The sequence below is a fragment of the Semicossyphus pulcher genome, unplaced genomic scaffold, assembly GCF_022749685.1.
Source record: "Semicossyphus pulcher isolate SPU_LCO1_2020_fin unplaced genomic scaffold, fSemPul1.0.p SCAF_7, whole genome shotgun sequence".
Taxonomy (NCBI): Eukaryota; Metazoa; Chordata; class Actinopteri; order Labriformes; family Labridae; genus Semicossyphus; species Semicossyphus pulcher.
In genome coordinates, this window is record NW_027211748.1 from 19,538,194 (window position 1) to 19,558,037 (window position 19,844).

The window sequence follows — 19,844 nt, forward strand, 5'->3', positions numbered from 1 at the left end:
CATTGCGAGCGAGACGCATTCAGGACACAGCTGTAGTAACAGTATATCAAATTTTATTGTCTATCCAACAATAGTGATCCCTTATGGTTTGTCAAACAGTATGAACATGACACAAATCAAGCCACTATTTAAATTCAGTTTGACAGTGATTTAAATAGTGCAGTTACAGCAATGCGAGTGCATTCATTAAGACATTGGATTACAATTGATCCCATTCCAGACACAGCCTGCAGAATGGCTTATTTTCGTTCACACTGAGCCACCTCTCAGTTTTAAAGACCTCCTACAGCGTATGATTTTTTCAAGATAAAATAAATTACAGGAAAACAAGCGTGCATTTCAAAATAAGCCTCATTTCATGTTTACAGACTTTCACAACATAAGACTACAAAGGAATGTTGGTGTGTGTCGTCAAACTCGTCTAAAGGCATTTCAAGATAAACCAGCTCTCTGTATCGATCCGTCTCTGAACCAATGGACAAAAGGCTCAGGCTGAGATGTTTAAGGGCACAGAGAAAAATCACTAAATAAACAAAAATGTGAAAGCATCCAAAGCTCCATCGTTGTTTATTTAAGAGTTCATTTAAAAAGATAGAAGGGAAATAATAAGGTTGCTTTATAGAGAAATATTGCTACAATCACTATAATTACACTAATTACACCATGCTGCTGCTGTAAAATCAGCAACATTTTCACATATAAAAAAAGCCTATAAAAAGCTGTGTGATACATCTGAATATTTAAAATGACACAGCTATAACGTCAGATTAAAACTGAGTGATTCTTTAAAATTTTAAAGTGTGCACATACTGTTTTGTAACCAGTGTAAAAGACTAGTGTTGACTGCAGCTACATCACGCGATAGTGTCTCAAAGGGGGCGTACAAAAGGTTTATACAACATCTGGAATTAATCCTCAACTCTTCAGCGTGCAGGAGGACAGGCTGGTGTTAAAAACTGCACTCCCCATTTCATGGACATCTTTACAAGATTACACTGAAACGCTGATGTGTTAGATTCCTTCTGTAAACCCAAATGACTGAATTTGACGCTTTAAAAAAACACTCCATCCGAGTGCAAAGCTACACTTTCAATTTAATCCACTCTTGTCCAGTTTGCTTCTGGGAATATTAAGAGGCGCGTTGGGGGAAGGAGGGGAGTGTGTGTGTGTGTGTGTATGTTTGTGTGTTGGGGGGAGGACAGGAGCAAACTTAAAATCTTCCCTGCTTGGCGTCTCCGATGGCCCCCCAGACGTCAAAGACAAACTCATCAGGAAAGGCGAAGTCTCCGAGGGTCTCATCTAACGCCATGGCAAACTCGTCAGGGTTCTTCTTGTCGCGGCCGACCTCGACCATCGTAGCAGCTGGAGAGGGAGAAGCAGAAGACTTCACTGAGTAACTCAAGAGCTTTTATTAAAGAGGTGACTATCTAGCATTTTCACACATGCACTGCCGACAATTTCTAGAAAGATTCAAGACAGTCTGCCCATGAGTTCCCCTTTTACACATGTCACTCACAGCGGGAGATTTTCCCCGTTGGGGCGGAGGGGTTTCATGAGGGAGGATGTGACTTTTGTGAATTTTAGCATCAACCCTCACAGCCAGAAGCCCCTGAAAGTCTTCATCTCTCCAACTTGCAGACATCTTTGCTATTGTCATCTTGTAAATGATCCTTCTTCTTCAAACTTGGATGTTTTTAATCCTCCTGTCATGTGCCGCTCTTGTAGTTTGAATCAGTCGCATGATATAAACATCATCACCCCACCCACTCGCTCGTTGTAAATTTTCCTGACTATACTGCTGTGTTCAAACATCAGCTTAGCCCGACTTCTTGCGGACATTTCACAAGGAGGCTGGCGGAAAAATTCGGCCGTTTGCGTTCTCACATGCAGCCGACCCGGACAACGTCGAGAAATATTCAGGAGTAAATGAATGAATGAATGTTTTTTGGCCTTTGGCTTTATTTAAAGGACAGCTGAAGATAGACAGGAAATGTTGGGAGTAGAGAGTGGGGGATGACATACACCAAATGATCGGCAGACTGGGAGTCGAACCTGCGATCAGTGCGACGAGGACTGTAGCCTCTATACATGGGGCGCCTGGTCTACCAACTGAGCTAAACAGCTCCCCTCTTCATTAAACTTTTACAGAAACCGAGGCCCATCAGCACACACAGAAGTTTCTTATACAAAACTGTTATTTTTCAATCTTATCTTTATCTTTTAATCCATTATCCAGCAGTGGGTGGAATCTTCAATCTACAGTCTGCCCTGAATGATAACATTTTTACCAAAGTTGAACTCAGCATTTAAATCCAGTAATTTCTCCAGACTGTGATGGCAACAGCTCCAGCCAGCAGAGTAGAGCCCCGTAGCTAGATTTGTTATCTGCACTCAATATATCCTAAGTCTTAAAGCTAGGACCCTCTTGGAGTGAGACGACAGCACAAACCACTTTGCTACTGCTGCTGACATTTTTTCCTCCGGGGTTTCTGTAGGGAACGCTATGAGACTAAATTATGGATTAACATACAGACTGAGGGCTAACTGAGGCCAAAGCATTGGGCTTAAACTGGATATGCTGATATGCTACTTTTAATCAATACTGAAGAGGACACTCAGGACTAATTAGTATGAAACAAATGGGCTCCTTTCTTACTCTGAATCATGTAACATCCATGTATCCCAGACTGTCTTAGGAATTAATCTCATAATTATCAACATTACAGTGGAAGTGTGGGACTTTTACATGTAATTAAATCTGTTACATTCAATTCCTTTGTTAAACTAGTTCACACAGTGCTGATAATTCCTATCACCATCAGGTAAATCTCTACATACTTGAGGCTTACGTGGCAAATTCTAAAGCTAGCGCGCTGGTAGTGATGCATTAAGGTGAACTAGCTCTGACTGGTTTGCCAGAGCTGAATGGGGGAGCATCAGATGCAACAGATAAGGCTACAGCAACGAGGAGTGTGGGGGAAAACTTAAAAAGTGTCCAAGATAAGCTCCTGATACTTAAGATACAAACAAACTTGGTGTTCAGAAAAAGGTTTACAGTCAAAACAGGAAGTAGACGGCGACAACGACCACAGAAAACTAGTAGTGTAGCTTTTTCTTGTTGACAGTGTCTGTGTAATTACTTTCCCTGCCAGAAGGGGGCGAGAAAAGTTACAAACTGCAACGTAATTTGCAGGTAATGTTATTAAGATATCTGAAGTATGATAAAATAAAAAGGAAAAAAAAACTGATCTCTTTGTCTCATTGTCAGCATCTCACAGCAGCAGTGAATGACGTACATCACTGTTGATACTCACCAAGTTCAGTGTCTCTGATGCCCATGTAGCTCTCCAGGAGGTCGTCCACTTTCTTTACTGCCTTTTCCTCGAATTCTGTGGGCTAGAAAACACAAACAACTCCGTTTGAATCGTTCGGCTCCTCCGTTTTAGTAGATTTTACTTTACTCTGTTCTTGCAAAACACTTCTCGAGATGTTACAGATCAGGAGATCAGTGTGACAGTGGTTCTTTATTCCAGTCCAGTCCAGATATGATTGATGAGGGGGATAGAGAGTACATCCCCCTCAGTGTACAGTGGATTAGGTCAGGATAAATAGGGATGTAGGTGTGAGTATATACCACCGTTTGTGTGTGCGTGTGTTTTCTATTTTGTTGCCTGCGTGTCTTCAAGTTCTAAAGATTTTATCAGGAGGAGACTTTATAATCTTGTCTCTTTTTCATTGTTGGAAATCTACAATAAAAACATCATTTATAGAGGGAGGTATTTTCATTTTATGGAACTGTAATTTTGTGTCCATGTTTGGGACCCCTGCAGACAAAGCAGTTCATCTCATCTCCTTGCTGATCTTGTCCTGTACATGTGTAAGAAGTGTTTTCTGATGAAACACACACATTCTGCTCATTTTTAACAGTCTAACATATCACTCACTGTGAATCTTCTCCGTGGAAAAAACAAACAAAGGCTGTTTTCTGCAGCGTTCTGTTAATCGCCTCGTCTGACACCTACCCGTGGGCAGCGGTGACAGGGATTAAAAATAGCTGTATCTTATTCCTGTCTCTGTGGCTTTTATAGGTCATATAGAGGCATCAGTATTAATTTCAGTCTGTTTCATAACCAGCTAAAAGCTTAACTCACCTCGTCCTCTACAGTAGCCGGGCCCTTTGAGCGAAGTCTCAGAGTCCCCCTCCCGTTGGCGATCTTGGTGTCGCTGGCAGGTTTGGCACCCTTTGACCTGGGCTCAAGCATTTCTGCCAATCAAAAAAGGAATGTTACAGTAAGACAAATTACCATTGCTGAATTTAGTCAGAAAATTTAAATGAAGACATCAGAATCATACTGACATTTTTCTTTGTATAACCTTGTGAGCTTTACAGAATTGACTACGGTTTGCAGAAGGTACTCGTAGTGCTGGAAAATAACTCTGTGTGCTGTCTTTGATTTGACCCTTTTAAAGCACGTGCATTTTAATGTTTACTTATCATGCAAATCATCTTGTAAATGCACAAAATGTTCCTCTGTGCCCTGCTGTCCCGGCCCTCATGCTGAGAAACTCATCAGCAAACGTGTGTGTGTGCCTGAATCCTGAAGGTGAATCTGTTGTCCTTTAAGAGTGGGTCAGTTATGCAACGTGTTGATGCTGATGTGTTTACATCACCTGCACTTCTTTTGTGTATCGTGTTTCTTACTCACCGAAGGCCTTCATGGGCTCGACCAGTTTGAGGGTAAAGGACTTGTCTTTAGGCAGCTCTTTCAGCATGCGCGCCACTTCATAATGCCGCGTCCCCACGATGTTGCATCCGTTGATGCACTCCACGTGGTCGCCCACACAGATCACCTTCACCCCGTCCACGACGCTGCCCTCTTTGATACGCTGCCATGAAAGTCAGAGACAGATGTATAATTAAAAGAAGGCAGAACTAATTTAAATGCCACAAAAAAAGAGGTCTGTTTGAAGGTTTTTCCAAGCAGCACGAGAGAGAAGTACGGATCAAAACAAGAGAACAAACAAACCAAGCGTGTGTGTGTGTGTGGTTTTGTGTGTACAAAATATCCTGGGCCATACTTGCGCAGTCTACCGTATTTGCTCTTTCATTATGTTACACCAGACGATCACTTCTTCTTGTTCAAGTCCACAGAAGCGAAACCAATTCACTTAGCAGAATACAAAAATAGTTATGTAATAACACAGTTTATTTCTGTGTGAGGATTCAAAAGCTTTAAAAAAAGAAGGAAACAAATTGTGACGCTAATCAATCCGCTGCACCAGCGAAGGAGAATCTGCACCGCCTGGGTTTTACTGTTTGAATATATGAATAATAATTTCCTGACAGTCAAGATAAGACAAAATATTTAATAGGAAACCTTTTCATTTGAATAAGTGTCCCCAAGCTTACCCTGTAAATGCTTCCTGACCTACATTTTGCTCTATAAACCTCTTTAGTCAACAAATTATTGCATGAAAAGCTTAGAAAAACAGCCCAGACGCACTGCGCTGGAAGATTCATGTTCACAAGAGTCTAAGAGATGCTAAAAAAGTTATTAAGATGTGAGAAAAGACATATTAGTTTAATTATTCCACAAATGTTGGTCAGTTTAGTCGACGTTTTTTTCCTCATCAAAGAAGCAGCATTTGTTTAATTGTTCACATACTACAGAAGTATCCCGACACTGACCCTTAGTGCTTTACTGTGTCGTAAGAAGTGTCAGGTTATCTGGATGCAGTGCTGTTTCTGCATCACATGATGGCACACGTGAGCACTTTGTTTTGCTGGAGAAAGATGACTGAGACCAAATAAGCTCATTAGAAGCGCCGTCTACATCAACAGAGGCGACATACCAGGTTGAATTATGATTTTTTTTTCCATTGTGAAAGCAGCTTTGCACAAATACTTTGAATATGGCCTATTTACCAACTGCTGTTTTGTAATGTGAAAGTTCCTCTGAGGCAACACTTGACTTATTAAAGCTGAGTTTACATACCATTGTACTTGTGTAATATATTTGGTATTTCTTAAAGCTGAAAGAATTATTTCATTGTCGGATTCGTTTAAGAACAGAAGATTAAGTTTGACAAGGTCATCTTTTAGGTAAACATCAATATAAAAGCATCAAACATGTATGAAGATAGACTTCTTGTTTTCTGCTTGGACTCATACAATTCGAATCAATTTACCATGTTTCATTTTGAGAGGCATTTAGAAAAAAATAACAAATATATGAAGGGAAATTTAAATTATTAATAGGCTGACAAAAGCAAACTAGTTAAAATTACTTTGCTGACCGTTAAAACCAAAACATACGGACGACTGCTGACATTATTCCTAACACTCAGCAGGACTTAGTTTCAGATATTGGAGTAAAAAAATCCATCCATCCATCCATTATCTATACCGATATGTTCAGGGTCGCGGGGGGGCTGGAGCCTATCCCAGCTGTCATTGGGCGAGAGGCGGGGTACACCCTGGACTGATCATCAGTCAGTCACAGGGCTGACACATAGAGACAACCTTTCACTCTCACATTCACACCTACGGGCAATTTTAGAGTCACCAACGAACCTAACGAGCATGTCTTTGGACTGTGGGAGGAAGCTGGAGGTGAACCCACGCATGCACGGGGAGAACATGCAAACTCCACACAGACTGAACCAGGGCTTGAACCTTTTAGCTGTGAGGCGACAGCGCTAACCACTGCACCACTATTCAGTCCTAAGTTCTTTCTATTAAATTATTTTCAGTTAATTTCTTCTTATACCAAGCCTTATTATTTGCCTACCTGTGTACTTACTTAGTATGTTACAAAACTCACAACATAGTGAATTAAAAAGTTAAATTGAAGTTTTTTGATTTATGTTTTTTGATCTTCTCTTTTAGAAACTACAAGTACAAGGAGTCAAAAAGTTGGAATAAACTTAATCTTGAATCTTACTTGTTGATGTGTTCAGGGTGATACGTTTGTTCCTACCTTTATGAAAGCGTATCCCGCCCCGTTGTCTGTGATGGTGAGACCCAGAGCATCCTCAGATTTGTGAACTTCCACCTCCTTCTTGATCCCTTTAATGTGGGCGAAGATAAAGTCCTCCAGGCCGATCTGGCCCCCCAGCAGCTTTTCCATGTCAATCTTGTGGGTGTTGAGGGTGCAGAACAGGATCTGTACACACACGGACATGAAGCGGGAGTATTTAGTACTTTATGAATGTGCAAATAGGACATAAAAGTAGTTAAGAAACTCTTTAGACTTTATAAAGGCTCAATAAAAAGGCACTGAATGTGATAAAAAAAAGGTTAAAATGAGGCCCGCCACAAAACTCTTCATATTTTATTCACAATCAATAAAAAAATCCATGTTTTTTTAGTCACATCCTGAAAACTGAGTCAGATTCCAAAATAAAACAGTCTGAATAAATATGACAGAGCACTGCCTCTGTATGCTAACCCAAGCAATCATCAGGGAGCTCTGTCTTTATTGCAGCAGCCAAGTTATGCAGCTCTCCCCTCTTCTAACCCTGCAGTGTCATCAGAGTGTGATGTCTCTGTGCATCTCGCAGAGGAAGGACCAGCCTGCGACGGCGCGGACGAGGGGGGTGGGGAAATTACTTTTCCTCCTGTGCCAAAGATTTTAAAATCCGGCCTCACACCTTGTGGCTGCCAGTCGCGACTTGGCAGCACAGAGAGAGGGAAATGTGATCGGCAGGAACACGATACACGAGTGGCCTGATTTAACGGCGCTTTAAACAGAGACCGGAGGGTGAAACCCAGGAAGAGGAGGAGGAGACGGGAGGATGTGAATCATTTATTCGTTTGTAACTCACCTAGACACACAGCGAAGCTATTTATAACTTTAATACATTTTTTAATTTATATTTACTCAGAGTCATGCCAACGTTCTGCATCTTTTGTGGGATCTGCTTCCTAGTAGGGCTTTGAGAATTTTGAGCCAGGATTTAGCGACTGACTTCCGGGATTGATAGGTGCTGGTCCATCAGGAGGATGACCTTTGTGCACCAATCAGGCTCTGGCAGCGAAGGCCTGCCTTGTTTGGGCCTTTATTCTTTGTGTACCAACAGGCGCTGTTCATACAAACACACACATTAGCAGACAAGGCCTCATGCGTTGCTGTGGGTTACCAGACTATAAAAGAATGGGATTATAATGGAGGGAGGCCGCGAGAGGAGAAGGGCAAAAAGAGAGGGAGCATGGAGTAGAAGAGGAGGCATGGGAGGGGTGAACTGTAGCTGAATTGATGGCTCCCGTCCATTCTTTTTCCATAACAGACCCCCCCTCCCTTGCCTTCCTCCCCACCCCCCCAGGCCAGGGCATTACCCAAGAGCGAGTGGGAGGAACAGCAGCGGACGCCTACGCCTGGTTACCAAGGCTGCTGACTACATTAAGCTGCTTTGTGCGACGCAGGCAGCTCTCAGCACTCCTCTCCTCCTGCTGGGCTGACAGCCGCAGCGTGTTCACGCCGCCGGAGGGGGAGAAGCAGCGTCACACACTGCAGTGACTGCAGCTCCTTTCTACGACCTGACTCACAACAGCAGATACTACACCTCCTACAGCCTGAAACACACTTATTAGAACCTTGATAACCACATGGGAAAGGGCAAGTGAAAGGAGAGAGGCTCTGCAATCTGTTCAACATCACCCAAGACAGAGTTATTCATGGGTCAATGCTTTCAAAAGAGGGAAGGAGGAAAACAAACTAAATCTGATTTTAAATGAGTTTGAAGATGTTATTCAAACGCAGGGTTACCTGCAGCATGTCATAATGGAGGCCCCGAGCCTCGCCTCAAATAAAAGGTACCTCCATTAAGGCCAGAAGTAGTTATTACATCTTAATGATATACAGTAGAAAAATACTACTTCATTAAAATTCTCTAATTGATGACTGACTATGAATATGCAAATGTCGTTTATACAACAAGTGTCATTTCTTCTTCATAATCCTGGATCTTTTCTCAAGAGCTGGACATGCGGAGGCACTGAAGGAAACACACTGCCCTTCTAAGTGTAAATAAAATATCCCTGGCTCAGAAATATCTGTTAGAAATTAGTTTGTTGTTCAGTCTCCACCACAAACACTTGTGTTTTGTTTCTTCTGGTTTGTCTTGCAGTTGTCAACACCTCAAGCCGAGCAGCGCGTGGTGGGCGCAGAGCACTCGCAGCTTTTCTCGCAAATATTTTATTTTCAGAAGAGAAACAGGTGAGCACAAGACTTTCTCTATTTTGCTTTCTTTAAGTCTGTTCTCAGAGGAGGGAGACTTTAATCAGCGGTTAGGTTACCTGCACACAGAGAAGGTCAGATGTTCAAGATATGAGGCGACTTTTTAATCTGTTATTCAGCTGCATTGATAAAGAGATGAGATGTGTCACGATCTGTGACTCAGCTCAGCAGATGGTTGTTGGATTAATCACATCGCACTTTCACTTCAAGTGGTGAAATGAAACTCACTTTCTGTACTAGACTTCTAAGGTGCTTTATTTGAGTAACATTTTATTTAACATTAGACTTCTAATCCACTGTATTTACAGAGAAGTCCTTTTTCTCCACTAAATATAATTGACATCTAAAGTTCATCGTGATTTTATAAACATAATAAATTATCTTTTATAAACTGTATATGAGTTTACACAATATGAAACCTTTTTATAACTATACAGCAGTATGTAGAATAGTAGCTATTATCTCCACCCACTTTGACAACCTGCTAAAATCCAAAGATAAAACTTACATAGTGACCTAACCCTCTGCATTAGTAATACTTCTTTATTTTTACATATGTAAATTGTTAAATACTGAATTTTTTAATATTACATTACTTATTGTAAAGGAGTATAATTGACACTGTGGTATTTCACCTTTATATCAATATTTTAATACCTCTTCCACTGCTGTCAGAGCAGTAAGTTCAAGTTGTTTTGCATCTGATATGCAGCAAAGGGCCGAGGGTGGGAGTCGAGCCTGCGACCGCTGTGCCACAGACTATTGCCCGTGTATATGGGCCGTTTGCTCTACCCGTTGAGCTTAACCAGCACCCAACCGTTGGATAGTTATAAAGACATTTTACATTAAATTGTAACAAAGATTTTAGTCTGAAATAGTAAATTCTTTAATTGATTGATCAAGTTCATTAATCATCATTTTGTTTTAGACAGAACAAGACATTTGAAGATGCTGGCCTCGGGCTCCAGAGATTCATAGGGTAAAATAGTTGTTAATTGCAGCTCTTCTCCTCAGCCAAAGGAGACACTGTGAAGTCCTTTCGGCTGTTCTGCTCCTGCAACATAACTATTCACTTGAGAACCCTGTTAAGACATAAAACTTTTCTAATTGCCGTTTCATTCTCCTATGACAACTAAAACTTCCCCAGCATTATACAGCAGTTCAACATTATGAGTGATGTGCCGAGCAGGCATTGTACAATATAATAATAACACAAGTGCTGATATTGAATCTTTGAAATCTCCACCTACATATTCTCTACAGAGATCTCTCCTCCTGCCTTCCTGCCTGTGTTTGAAGAAAGTCAATATTAGAGAAATAAAAATTATGTCCTGCGCTGAAACAGTGTTAACTCACAGCTTGGGAAAACTGAACTTCAGTCCACTTACAGATCTTTTAATGGTAGAAAGGAGGGTTAGAAAGATTAATATCACGGGGGGAATTACTCAGGTGTGAAATAATACCGAATAATGTTTTCCAGCTTCCTGTCTTCTGCTGTTATTTCTGTGTCAGGTGTTTTCAGTAGTTAACAGGGAATGCTGATGTAAGCTGAGTGTTTGTGGTGTGACTCAGTTTTCACCAGGATATCACATCCATCAGCATTAAAGCCAGTGTAATCATTTACCTAACTGGATGTGAGATTCTTTAGAAACACAACTGAGCGCTGTATCATAAAGGAGGCTCAGAGAAGCAGAGCTTATAATAAAGAAAGCCTGTTCTGAATCCTGTTGTTAACAACCACTGAGTAGCATTACATTAAACACTAGCAGAATCACTGCAATAAACAAAGATGAATAAAACTTGTGGCAACATGTTCTGCCTGTAATCCTGCTCCTGTGGGTTTGAGACCCGTGTGAAAAATTGTAATTTTATTCGTGTTTTTTGTGTGCTGGAAATTAACAGGGCAAGATATGAAAACTGCAACATGATATTAAAGAATCTTAAAGCATCAAAAAGGACTGCTGTCTTCCCCTTTCCTGCTTTTAAATAGAATTTTCCATGTCTGATTCTTTAGTCGGAAAATGTTGCTTCACATGAGGCTATAGCCAGAGTCTGAGATGATTAACTTTGTATTTGCCTAATTGCAGGGCATTTAAGGCAAATACGTTGGGTGAAAAACTGTCCACATACTTTAGACTGAAAAAGATCCATGTTTTAGGTTTAAGTACATAAAAAATGCCTCTTCTGTGGACATAGCCACCGTGATGTCACCCATTGCTTTCTGAAGCCTCCAGTTTAACATTGTGGCATTGTGACTACGTTTGGACAAGAGGGTGGATCCACAGCTACGCCTCTTTCCTGACTCTCTCCAAGCCCTAAAGCACACCCTGCTTTAACGTCTGTTTTACTCTACAGGGGACCATGAGTTTAAAAAATGTTTAATATCATGCTGTAATAAGGAAGGCTTGGAACTAGTGATTGAGACTATTAAGTCATTAGGAAAATGTTTACTGAGATTATAAGTAATCTTTTCATAGACTCACATACAATCATGAGACTTTTGCAATAATCTGATCTGCTCACCATTAGAAGAACTCCATGTTTAAAGCACGTTCAGACCCGGAGGCTAGGTCCCCTTCTTTTATACTGAATGTGTCAGAGTGTGATTATGTAAATTGACGTATGATCACAGCGCATCAGCAAAGACAAACATGGGAGTGTTTTACTTTGGCCTTTATACTGCAGCACTGGCTCAGCCTGAGGAGAGGCCTGGAAAGTAACCTGACCAGTCCAGGACCAGGTCGGTCTGGTGCACTTTATAGAAACTCAGGTACTTTATATAAAACTCCTTTATGAAACAGAAATAACTGAAAATAAGCCTGACTAACTGAAGTAAGCCTGGTTTAATTAAACTGCTTAATTTGCAATGGATGCATCAAGAAAAAACTGAAATCATGAGAATTCAACTACAGATTACTGAATTTGTGAGTACGTGTGCATACCTGTGCTGGACTATCTTGGTAAAGAGAGTGAATGTGTAACAACCAGGGATCCTCAACACACAGGTGAAAACAAACATTGGTTCTCTCTTTTTAAACATGCTGGTTTAGTCTCCACCATCACATCGATCTTCAGAGAGACTGGCAGAGACAACAACTCCACTTCTAAAAACCTTGCTGTTGTTGTTCTGCAGGCTGCAGCGCCGTGACACTTTACCTGCATCGCTGCTGGTAAACAACAACTTAAACCAGATCCAGTCCAGCCACTCACACATACACCTGGGGTCCGTTTCTGCAGCTTCTCCTCTCAAGGGTAAAATGTGTATCTTGTGGTGCCACACTGTCACACGTGGAGAGTTCATGCTTATTTGCTTGTCACATGTGTAATGAAGCACAATAAACAGGAACTAAACGTTATTTTAAGTCAGATGCAGGAACGTTTTAATATGCGCAAATATGATATAAATGGACATTGTGATACTGGATTGTTCAAGAGATAAAAAAGTGCCAAAAAAGGTGCAATATATGAAATCCTAGGACAATGATTTTGTGGTGAAAATGGATCACCATTGCCTGCGTGTTGTTTCTGTAGGGTAAAACCGGCCACAACTCCGACCACCGGACTCGGCGACTAAGCTAATAGATTTGCATCCACAACTACTACTAGCAAGTAAATCATACAACTTGGTGTCCAAAAATCCGAACTATCCCTTTAAGTTTGCTGCAACATAAGGTTGAGTACAATAACTGTGCTTAATTTGGATATATGTCAGTAATTTAGGATTTAACAAAATATCATTTAACCATTTTTCTTTAAATCGAGCAAGTAACTTTTGTCTTATTGTGTTCTCGTTGCATGACACACTTAAAAGGGGCCACTTTATTGTGTAGGCCGTGATGAACAGTGATGTTTCTGATGTTTTTCCCAACTTTTTCTTTTTTTTTTGAAAGATGAAGCTCCATTTCAACATGATTTTGTCCAGTACGACTTTAGTAATAAGCATTTATTTAAGACTTCTTAAAAAGTTTAAACAAAGCCATTATTAGCTTCATATAGATAGAATAACGCGTGGTGATGTACTGGATTGCATAGAGTCTACAGCCTAATAAAGTGACCATGGAGTGTATATCAAGGTTACACTAATAAAGATGATTATTTCAGTTGTACTGCACCGCCCTAGAAATTACGTCACATGCTTGAGCTACTCTGAACTGGGTGTTCCACACGTGAGAACAAAATGGATTTATGACTCTCATAAGAAGTGTCTAATGCTTTTATCATCACAGGTGACCTTTACTTATTATTCTTGTCGTATCAAAAGAATAAAGAAAGAAAGAATAAATACCCTAATGAAGAGAAAACTATTCCTTCTTAAGTATGCAACACACTGTACAAGCCATATGGCCCCAACTGTTGCTCAACCTCGTGCTTTTTTGTTGTTGTACAACATCCAGGAAAGTGAATGCAGGAGCCTGGACAATTCAAACAGACTCAAGCTTTGTCAAACAAGGTTTTGTTCCCCCATAATCCTGCCTCCCCCTGCCAGCACACGACCACAGACCAGATATGCAAACTGTAGTCAAATGTATTGTGGGCCTTGCTTTCTGGAGAGCACGGAGCACGCTCAGTGCAACAGGTGGACAAAAGAAAAAGTCACAGAGCCACTCCTAAAAACTCTACAGCAGTAGAGCCAATGAGCAGACTTTGACCTGAGCAGAGGGAGTACATATGAAAGGTCCCTTTCTTCTTGTAAAGAATGCAGCATTACAGTCATGAGATAAAACAGAGGATGGACTAAAGCTGCGTTTCCACCAACAGTAACAGGGACTTTTAATCCCAGGAGCTTCTTTAAAGAGGTTCCTCTTGTCGTACTGTTGTCTGCTTTTCCATCGCGGTCCAAAGACTTGTGAATATTAGGCAAATTAGTCTGTCACACCTGTTTATACAGGTTTACAAAAGCTCTTACAAAAAGGGTCGTAGCTGCATAACTCTATTTCAACTTATTAACACATCACCTGCAATGTACCATTATGATCTTTTCCTATTATATCCCATGCACTCTGCCTTGTATTAATACTAATGTAACTGTTGTATAATGGTGAAATTGATGCCACTACTTACTATTAAGGCAGGGTATGCAACATATCAAGATGGTTAAACTTATCAAAGCTCTGCAGGACTCGACCATTCAGAAAAAAGGTGCAGCGCTGCATGGCTCACCCCCAAAGTCCCTGTACATATGGGGGGATAAAATAAAGTACCTGAGACATTACTTAGGCCCTGCTCCCTGCAGTGAGACGTACTGAGTAAGACCAAGAGTCATTAGTTGCAATGTTTGAGATTCCAGTAATTTCACTCGAGGCAAATACCTTCCCCTCAGCTCTACCTCCAAAAGAAAGATTTCAACTCTCAGCTTTAGTACAATATAAGTTGTGTGTTATTAAAAAGCACAACAATATATGCTCACATTTAAGTCACCCATACTTTAATGCAGTTTTATGTCAGTTTTGAAAGCTGAGCTATGAGGAGAAATTAGCACAAGGAAGACAACGCCAGTGTTGATTACATAACTCATATCAGGCTCAACCAGGCACTCAGGTAACCTCAGCGTCTCAGAGTCACTAGTTTACACACAGCCACAGCTACAGCTACAGCATGGTGCTTAGCGCTCAATGGGTGTTAACATCTTTCTTAACTGTATTAGTAATTTAACTGTTTAAAAACTAACTGCTGACCCATTTCCTGTGTTTACAAGGTAGTTTGAATCTGAGAACATCCCTGTATTCCAACGCATACAGTTAGGACATACTACTTTGTCATAATGTTGCACGTTGATCTTTGAGACCCTTTAGCTACTACATCAGTTGCATTCCCTGGAACAAAATCTAAATACTATTGCAAGAAGGCCAATTTGCCAAGCTTGCCTGTTCATTTTATTTCATTTACAGCAGTTTGTGAGCTGTTAAAATATGCTGCCAAGTTACTTACAGAGCAGTAAGCAGAAAATTCAAGTCTTTATAAAAGCACTAAAGCAGATGGCACATTCACAATATGTCTGTTGCTCAGAGGGAAGTGTGTCTTTTCAGCACATTTTGAGTGCAGACTGTATTTGACAGTTTTGTAATGAGTAACATGTCGAGCACTGGACTCTTCAGCCAACACTCAATGTTATGGCTGAATACTGACCCGCAATACTGCAATCAGTCCATATTAAGAATCAGGAAATAAACCAGCACTGAAAGTTGATTGGAAAGTGCTTGGAAAGATTTGGAACTTGATCAGGTATTTCAGGTGTTTTATAAGCGTGCTAATTTTATCCTGTCACTCAACTGTAACTCAACAGTAAATAAGAATAAATATCTTCAGTAACCTGACGATTACTTTCCCAATAAATCAATGAACCGTTTGCTCTATAAAGTGTCAGAAAACAGACACATTTTCCAAAAGTCCAGGGTAATATTGTCTAGTGAGTATGTATAGTGAGTTAAATGAATAATCGATTGTCAAAATAGTCGTAGACTGTTTTTCTAAATAGATTCATTTACTAGTCGTTGAAGCTCTACGGGTACGAGTAAGAAATTAACCTTTACTTATACCTCAAAGCTGTGTTTTTGTTGTTAGCTTGGAACAGCTCACTGAAGCTAACAGTCTTCATCAGGATGTTATGTATGAGGAGGCAACTGGAGGCAGTAGTTGGTGAGCTGCTGTTGTTGAAGTGTTGCTTTACATTCATTTATTTACTTATTTGATAGGGACAGAGCATGTTAATGAACATCACTCTAAAAATATAAGTTAGCAGGAGATAGCAAGAATGCTAATTAGCCTAATCCGTAGGCAGGTAACTGGACAGACACATTAAAAAGACAAATATTCAAAGACAAAATGCATGTTGAAAGGTGTTTTTTCCAATTTAGTACACCGACTGATATAAATCAGGCAGACAAAATATTAGAAACACCTCTACATAGGATGAGGAAAAAAAGACTACATTTGGGTTTCGGTGTCATATCAGCACCAGTATAAAACCCTATTTGCAGGTTTTCATTAAAAATCAAAGATATTACTTTTCCCCCGAAACGTTGTGCTTCTTATTTGGGAAAAATAAGGCTTTAATCCTACAGTGCTGATATCTTTTGTCCTGAATGGCACGGGTCACATCGAGTCAACATAGTTGCCATCAACACAGTGAGGTTTGGTGTTGTTTATGGAGGGAGGAGTCCCTGGGCAGAGCCGCTCTGCTGGGTCCTCTGGGATGTGGTCTGGCTGGGGCTGGGACGGGTTATCTGTTTAGATTTGAGGCTATGCCCACTGAGCCGGACGAGAGGGACTTCCTGTGGTAAAAATGGTGGAGTCCAACAACTCTACAATCCATCCGCCTGTCTCGCTGCATCCTCGTCAGTCTACATCTGTCTCTGTGTAACTATATGTGCCACATTTCTGATAATGGCATCTACACCAAAGCATTCCAATGTGACATAACGTCATACCCGGACTGTTTGATGTGTTGGCATGAAGGTGGTTTTTTTGTGTTGCTATCTGCTTGGCGAGCTCTGAGGCATTATTTCAGAATGGTAATATTTCCTCATGATGTGGCAACTACAAAAATAAACACTAATGTGATTCTTTACTGATCCCTGTAGTACTGATCCTATCTTGTCCCCCCTTGAGATGTGTCAAAGGTCAAGCTCTACTACAGAACAGAAATACTAGCGCTGGTACAATATCAATATATTTCACAAAGCAGGATAGTACTTGCAAAAACTGAGGTTAGAATCGGGTCAGCCAACTCAAGCTGCTGAAAATCAGATAAAATCCCAAATCTCTTTAACTCCTCAGTTCTGCTGTGCTTGCCGTTATGGAAAAAAAACAAGCCGTAAGGCAGTTTCTGAACTAAAACAAGTCTAGACAGATACAGAACAGTCCTAATGAATGTTATTGATAGACATGAAGGAACAAATACCCACACAAAAATTGGATGGTGTTTCAAGAGAAAGAAAAGCCACGGCCACATAAGGATAGTTTCTACTATCAAATCTGAAAGACTGTGGCCAGTTTCAGGGAGGCAGCCCTTCACTTATCACATATACATCTATGTAGTCCTGCACTGTGTGCTTCACTCTGCACCAATGCCACTGACAAAAATTCCTCTTTAATTATTGCACTTGTTGAGTGACTGCAGCTTAGAGCTCCAGAAGGGGAAGGAAGTTCACGTCTCCAGCTCTTACAGCACACAAGGCTGATAACAGGCTGCCCCGCCGGCCTATCTAGTCATATTCAGACTGACAAAAGCCAAACATGCCACTCACACTTTCTTTGAAAAGACGAGCTTAAGCAATCTGGGCTGAGAGGAGGACACAGATTCTTCTTTTGTTTTTAGGACATCAACACAGACAAGCAGCTTTTTTCTCTTGATGATGCCAGATGGGCCTAAAGGTGAAAGTAAATTGTGGGTATCCAATGACGATAAGACATCACAGATCTCTTTTAATCCAGGATTGAACGTATGCAGGCTGCTCGAGAGCTGGCAGGGCGTGCCTTTGCAAACACCAACTAGCTTTGACACGAGATAATCAAAGTTGACGTTTAATGGCCACCACACAGCTAAGCTCTTTGAAAAGCTGCTTATAAAAACAGTTTATTTGAACTTTTACTGCGAGTATTCACCTAGTATAGCTACCTAGCAAAGTAGCATTACCACAGGGTAAAAATACTCCACTGTGACCAGTGAAAGTATATAGTAAAATACTGACATAAGAATAATTAGTATTTAGAATATTAAGTATTATCGGCAAAATGTATGTAATTATCAATAATAAATTCGGTCTGCAGAAATAATAGCCCCAGCAAAGGAATTTATATTATGTATTACTCCATTAGATTGATGATACTGGTGTATCAATAAGTAAGCAGCATTCCAGACTGTAGCTCTCTTTAGTGGAGCTAGTTTTAAATCCTTTAATGTGAGCTTAAGTCAAGTGTTTCCCAATTAAGAGGTCTGGCTCTCTACAATCTGTGTCAAATCCTAGGAGTCATGCTTTGACGTAGTGGATTACTGTTTGTGTTTACTTGTCGAGCTGCATTGAGAGCAATGAAAAACCAGAGTCAAATTCCTTGTATGTGTACACTTAACTTACCAATATGGCTGATTGTCATTAAAAGTACAGGGAAAGAAAATCAAAGTTCAGCTACACCGACTAAGCTGCATTCATTATTCTGACTTCTTTGTGATCTTAGATTTTCTTGACAAAAGGCTGATAATTTGATCTCTCTGGGCCTCAGTTATCTAAATGAAACCACCTGTGAGGTTTAAAGGGCAGATTTTATAATGATTAGGACTGCTGACAACTCAGATTTCTGAAAAGTGAGAGCTAGACACTGTGGGGCCTCCTGTGTCTATTTGATTTTATTTAATAGGCTTGCATAATATAAGAATGTTAATCTGGACAGAGAAAATAACTTGTTGCCATGAATGTTAAACATGCAGGGGGTAAAATGTACCACATTTCCCCAAGAGATGGAGTCAATAACAAAGTACCATAACATAGAAACATTTAAATTAGTTAAATAAGTAGTATTTAAATATGTACTTTCACCACTGTTTACACTTCTGTTTACTACTCTAGAAACAATGAAATCTGTTTGGATACTTCACGACTCTCAGTAAAATCGAGCTTTAACACTTGAACGCAACACTAAATCACTAATGACTTTTTTCCTCCTTTAACAACAGGTGAGATCTTACCTCAGGTGAGCTTATATTAAACGCCTCTGCTATTTTCCCATACAACTCCTTTACGTTGCTAAATCCCTCGATCCTGCCGGTGGGACTTCCGTGAGCAAGCTGCGTGTGAAAGACCAGTTTGGGCCGCAGGTTGGCAGGTGGAGGCGGTAGCCCCGCTCCGTTCACGGCGGATTTAGCCAGGCTCCCGGCACCTGCGTGTCCACCGCCGACCTCCTCATTGTCCACCAAATGCTCCTTCGTCGGTTTGTTTTTCTTTCTCCATGGTCCTAACGGCATTTTTGTCGTCTTCGTTTGTTTTTCGACGTGGAAAGTAAAAAGTCCGAGCCGCTGCTATAACATTGAAGTAGCTAACCTGTTGAGTTCCAAGCCCAACGGTCGACTTGTCCTTATTTACTTCCTCGTTTCCTCGGAGCTTTCCTCAATTTCTTCTTTCCTTCCTTCCGCGAACACTTTTCCTTTCCTCACCTGCCAGCAGTTTAAATTGGACTTTAGTTCTTCGACAGTGACTCGACCCTCTCTTGCAAATAAATTGCGTGAATATTCAACAGGTAGGTGGTGAGTAGGCTACGGGATAAACTCTGACACAACCTGCTGGCTAACAATAGCCACTCTGTTTGCCTCGCGTGCCGCGGGACGCAGGCGCAGTGGGACGAACCCGAGCCCAACACGGTTGGAGGATCGGTCCCAGTGCACCTGTGCTCTAACACCGGGGGGTTCCTCACTTTAAAACAATTATTCAGGCATTTTCAAACATATGCCTAGAGACACTGCAGGCCTGTAATGATACCAACATATTAAAAAACACTGGTTTCACCGTCAGGCTTTTGTAGAATTAATGGCCGAAGCTGCAAATCTAGGGCCCCAATATAGACCATTGTTGTCTCTAATCATCACAAACTATCACCCTAAACATAGAACTAGGC

General features: G+C 40.9%; 1 protein-coding gene across 1 annotated transcript; it reads right to left on the reverse strand.

Moving 5' to 3' along the window:
* Positions 1–51: 51 nt before the first annotated feature.
* On the reverse strand, positions 52–19,518 carry gipc2 (GIPC PDZ domain containing family, member 2). The gene is made up of 6 exons (XM_069684703.1): positions 18,922–19,518; positions 6,981–7,166; positions 4,707–4,887; positions 4,152–4,264; positions 3,315–3,396; positions 52–1,362 (listed from the first exon to the last, which is right to left on the reverse strand). Exons 1-6 carry the CDS (start codon positions 19,195–19,197, stop codon positions 1,211–1,213), a joined length of 990 nt encoding a protein of 329 aa, XP_069540804.1. The 5' UTR covers positions 19,198–19,518; the 3' UTR covers positions 52–1,210.
* Positions 19,519–19,844: the final 326 nt, after the last annotated feature.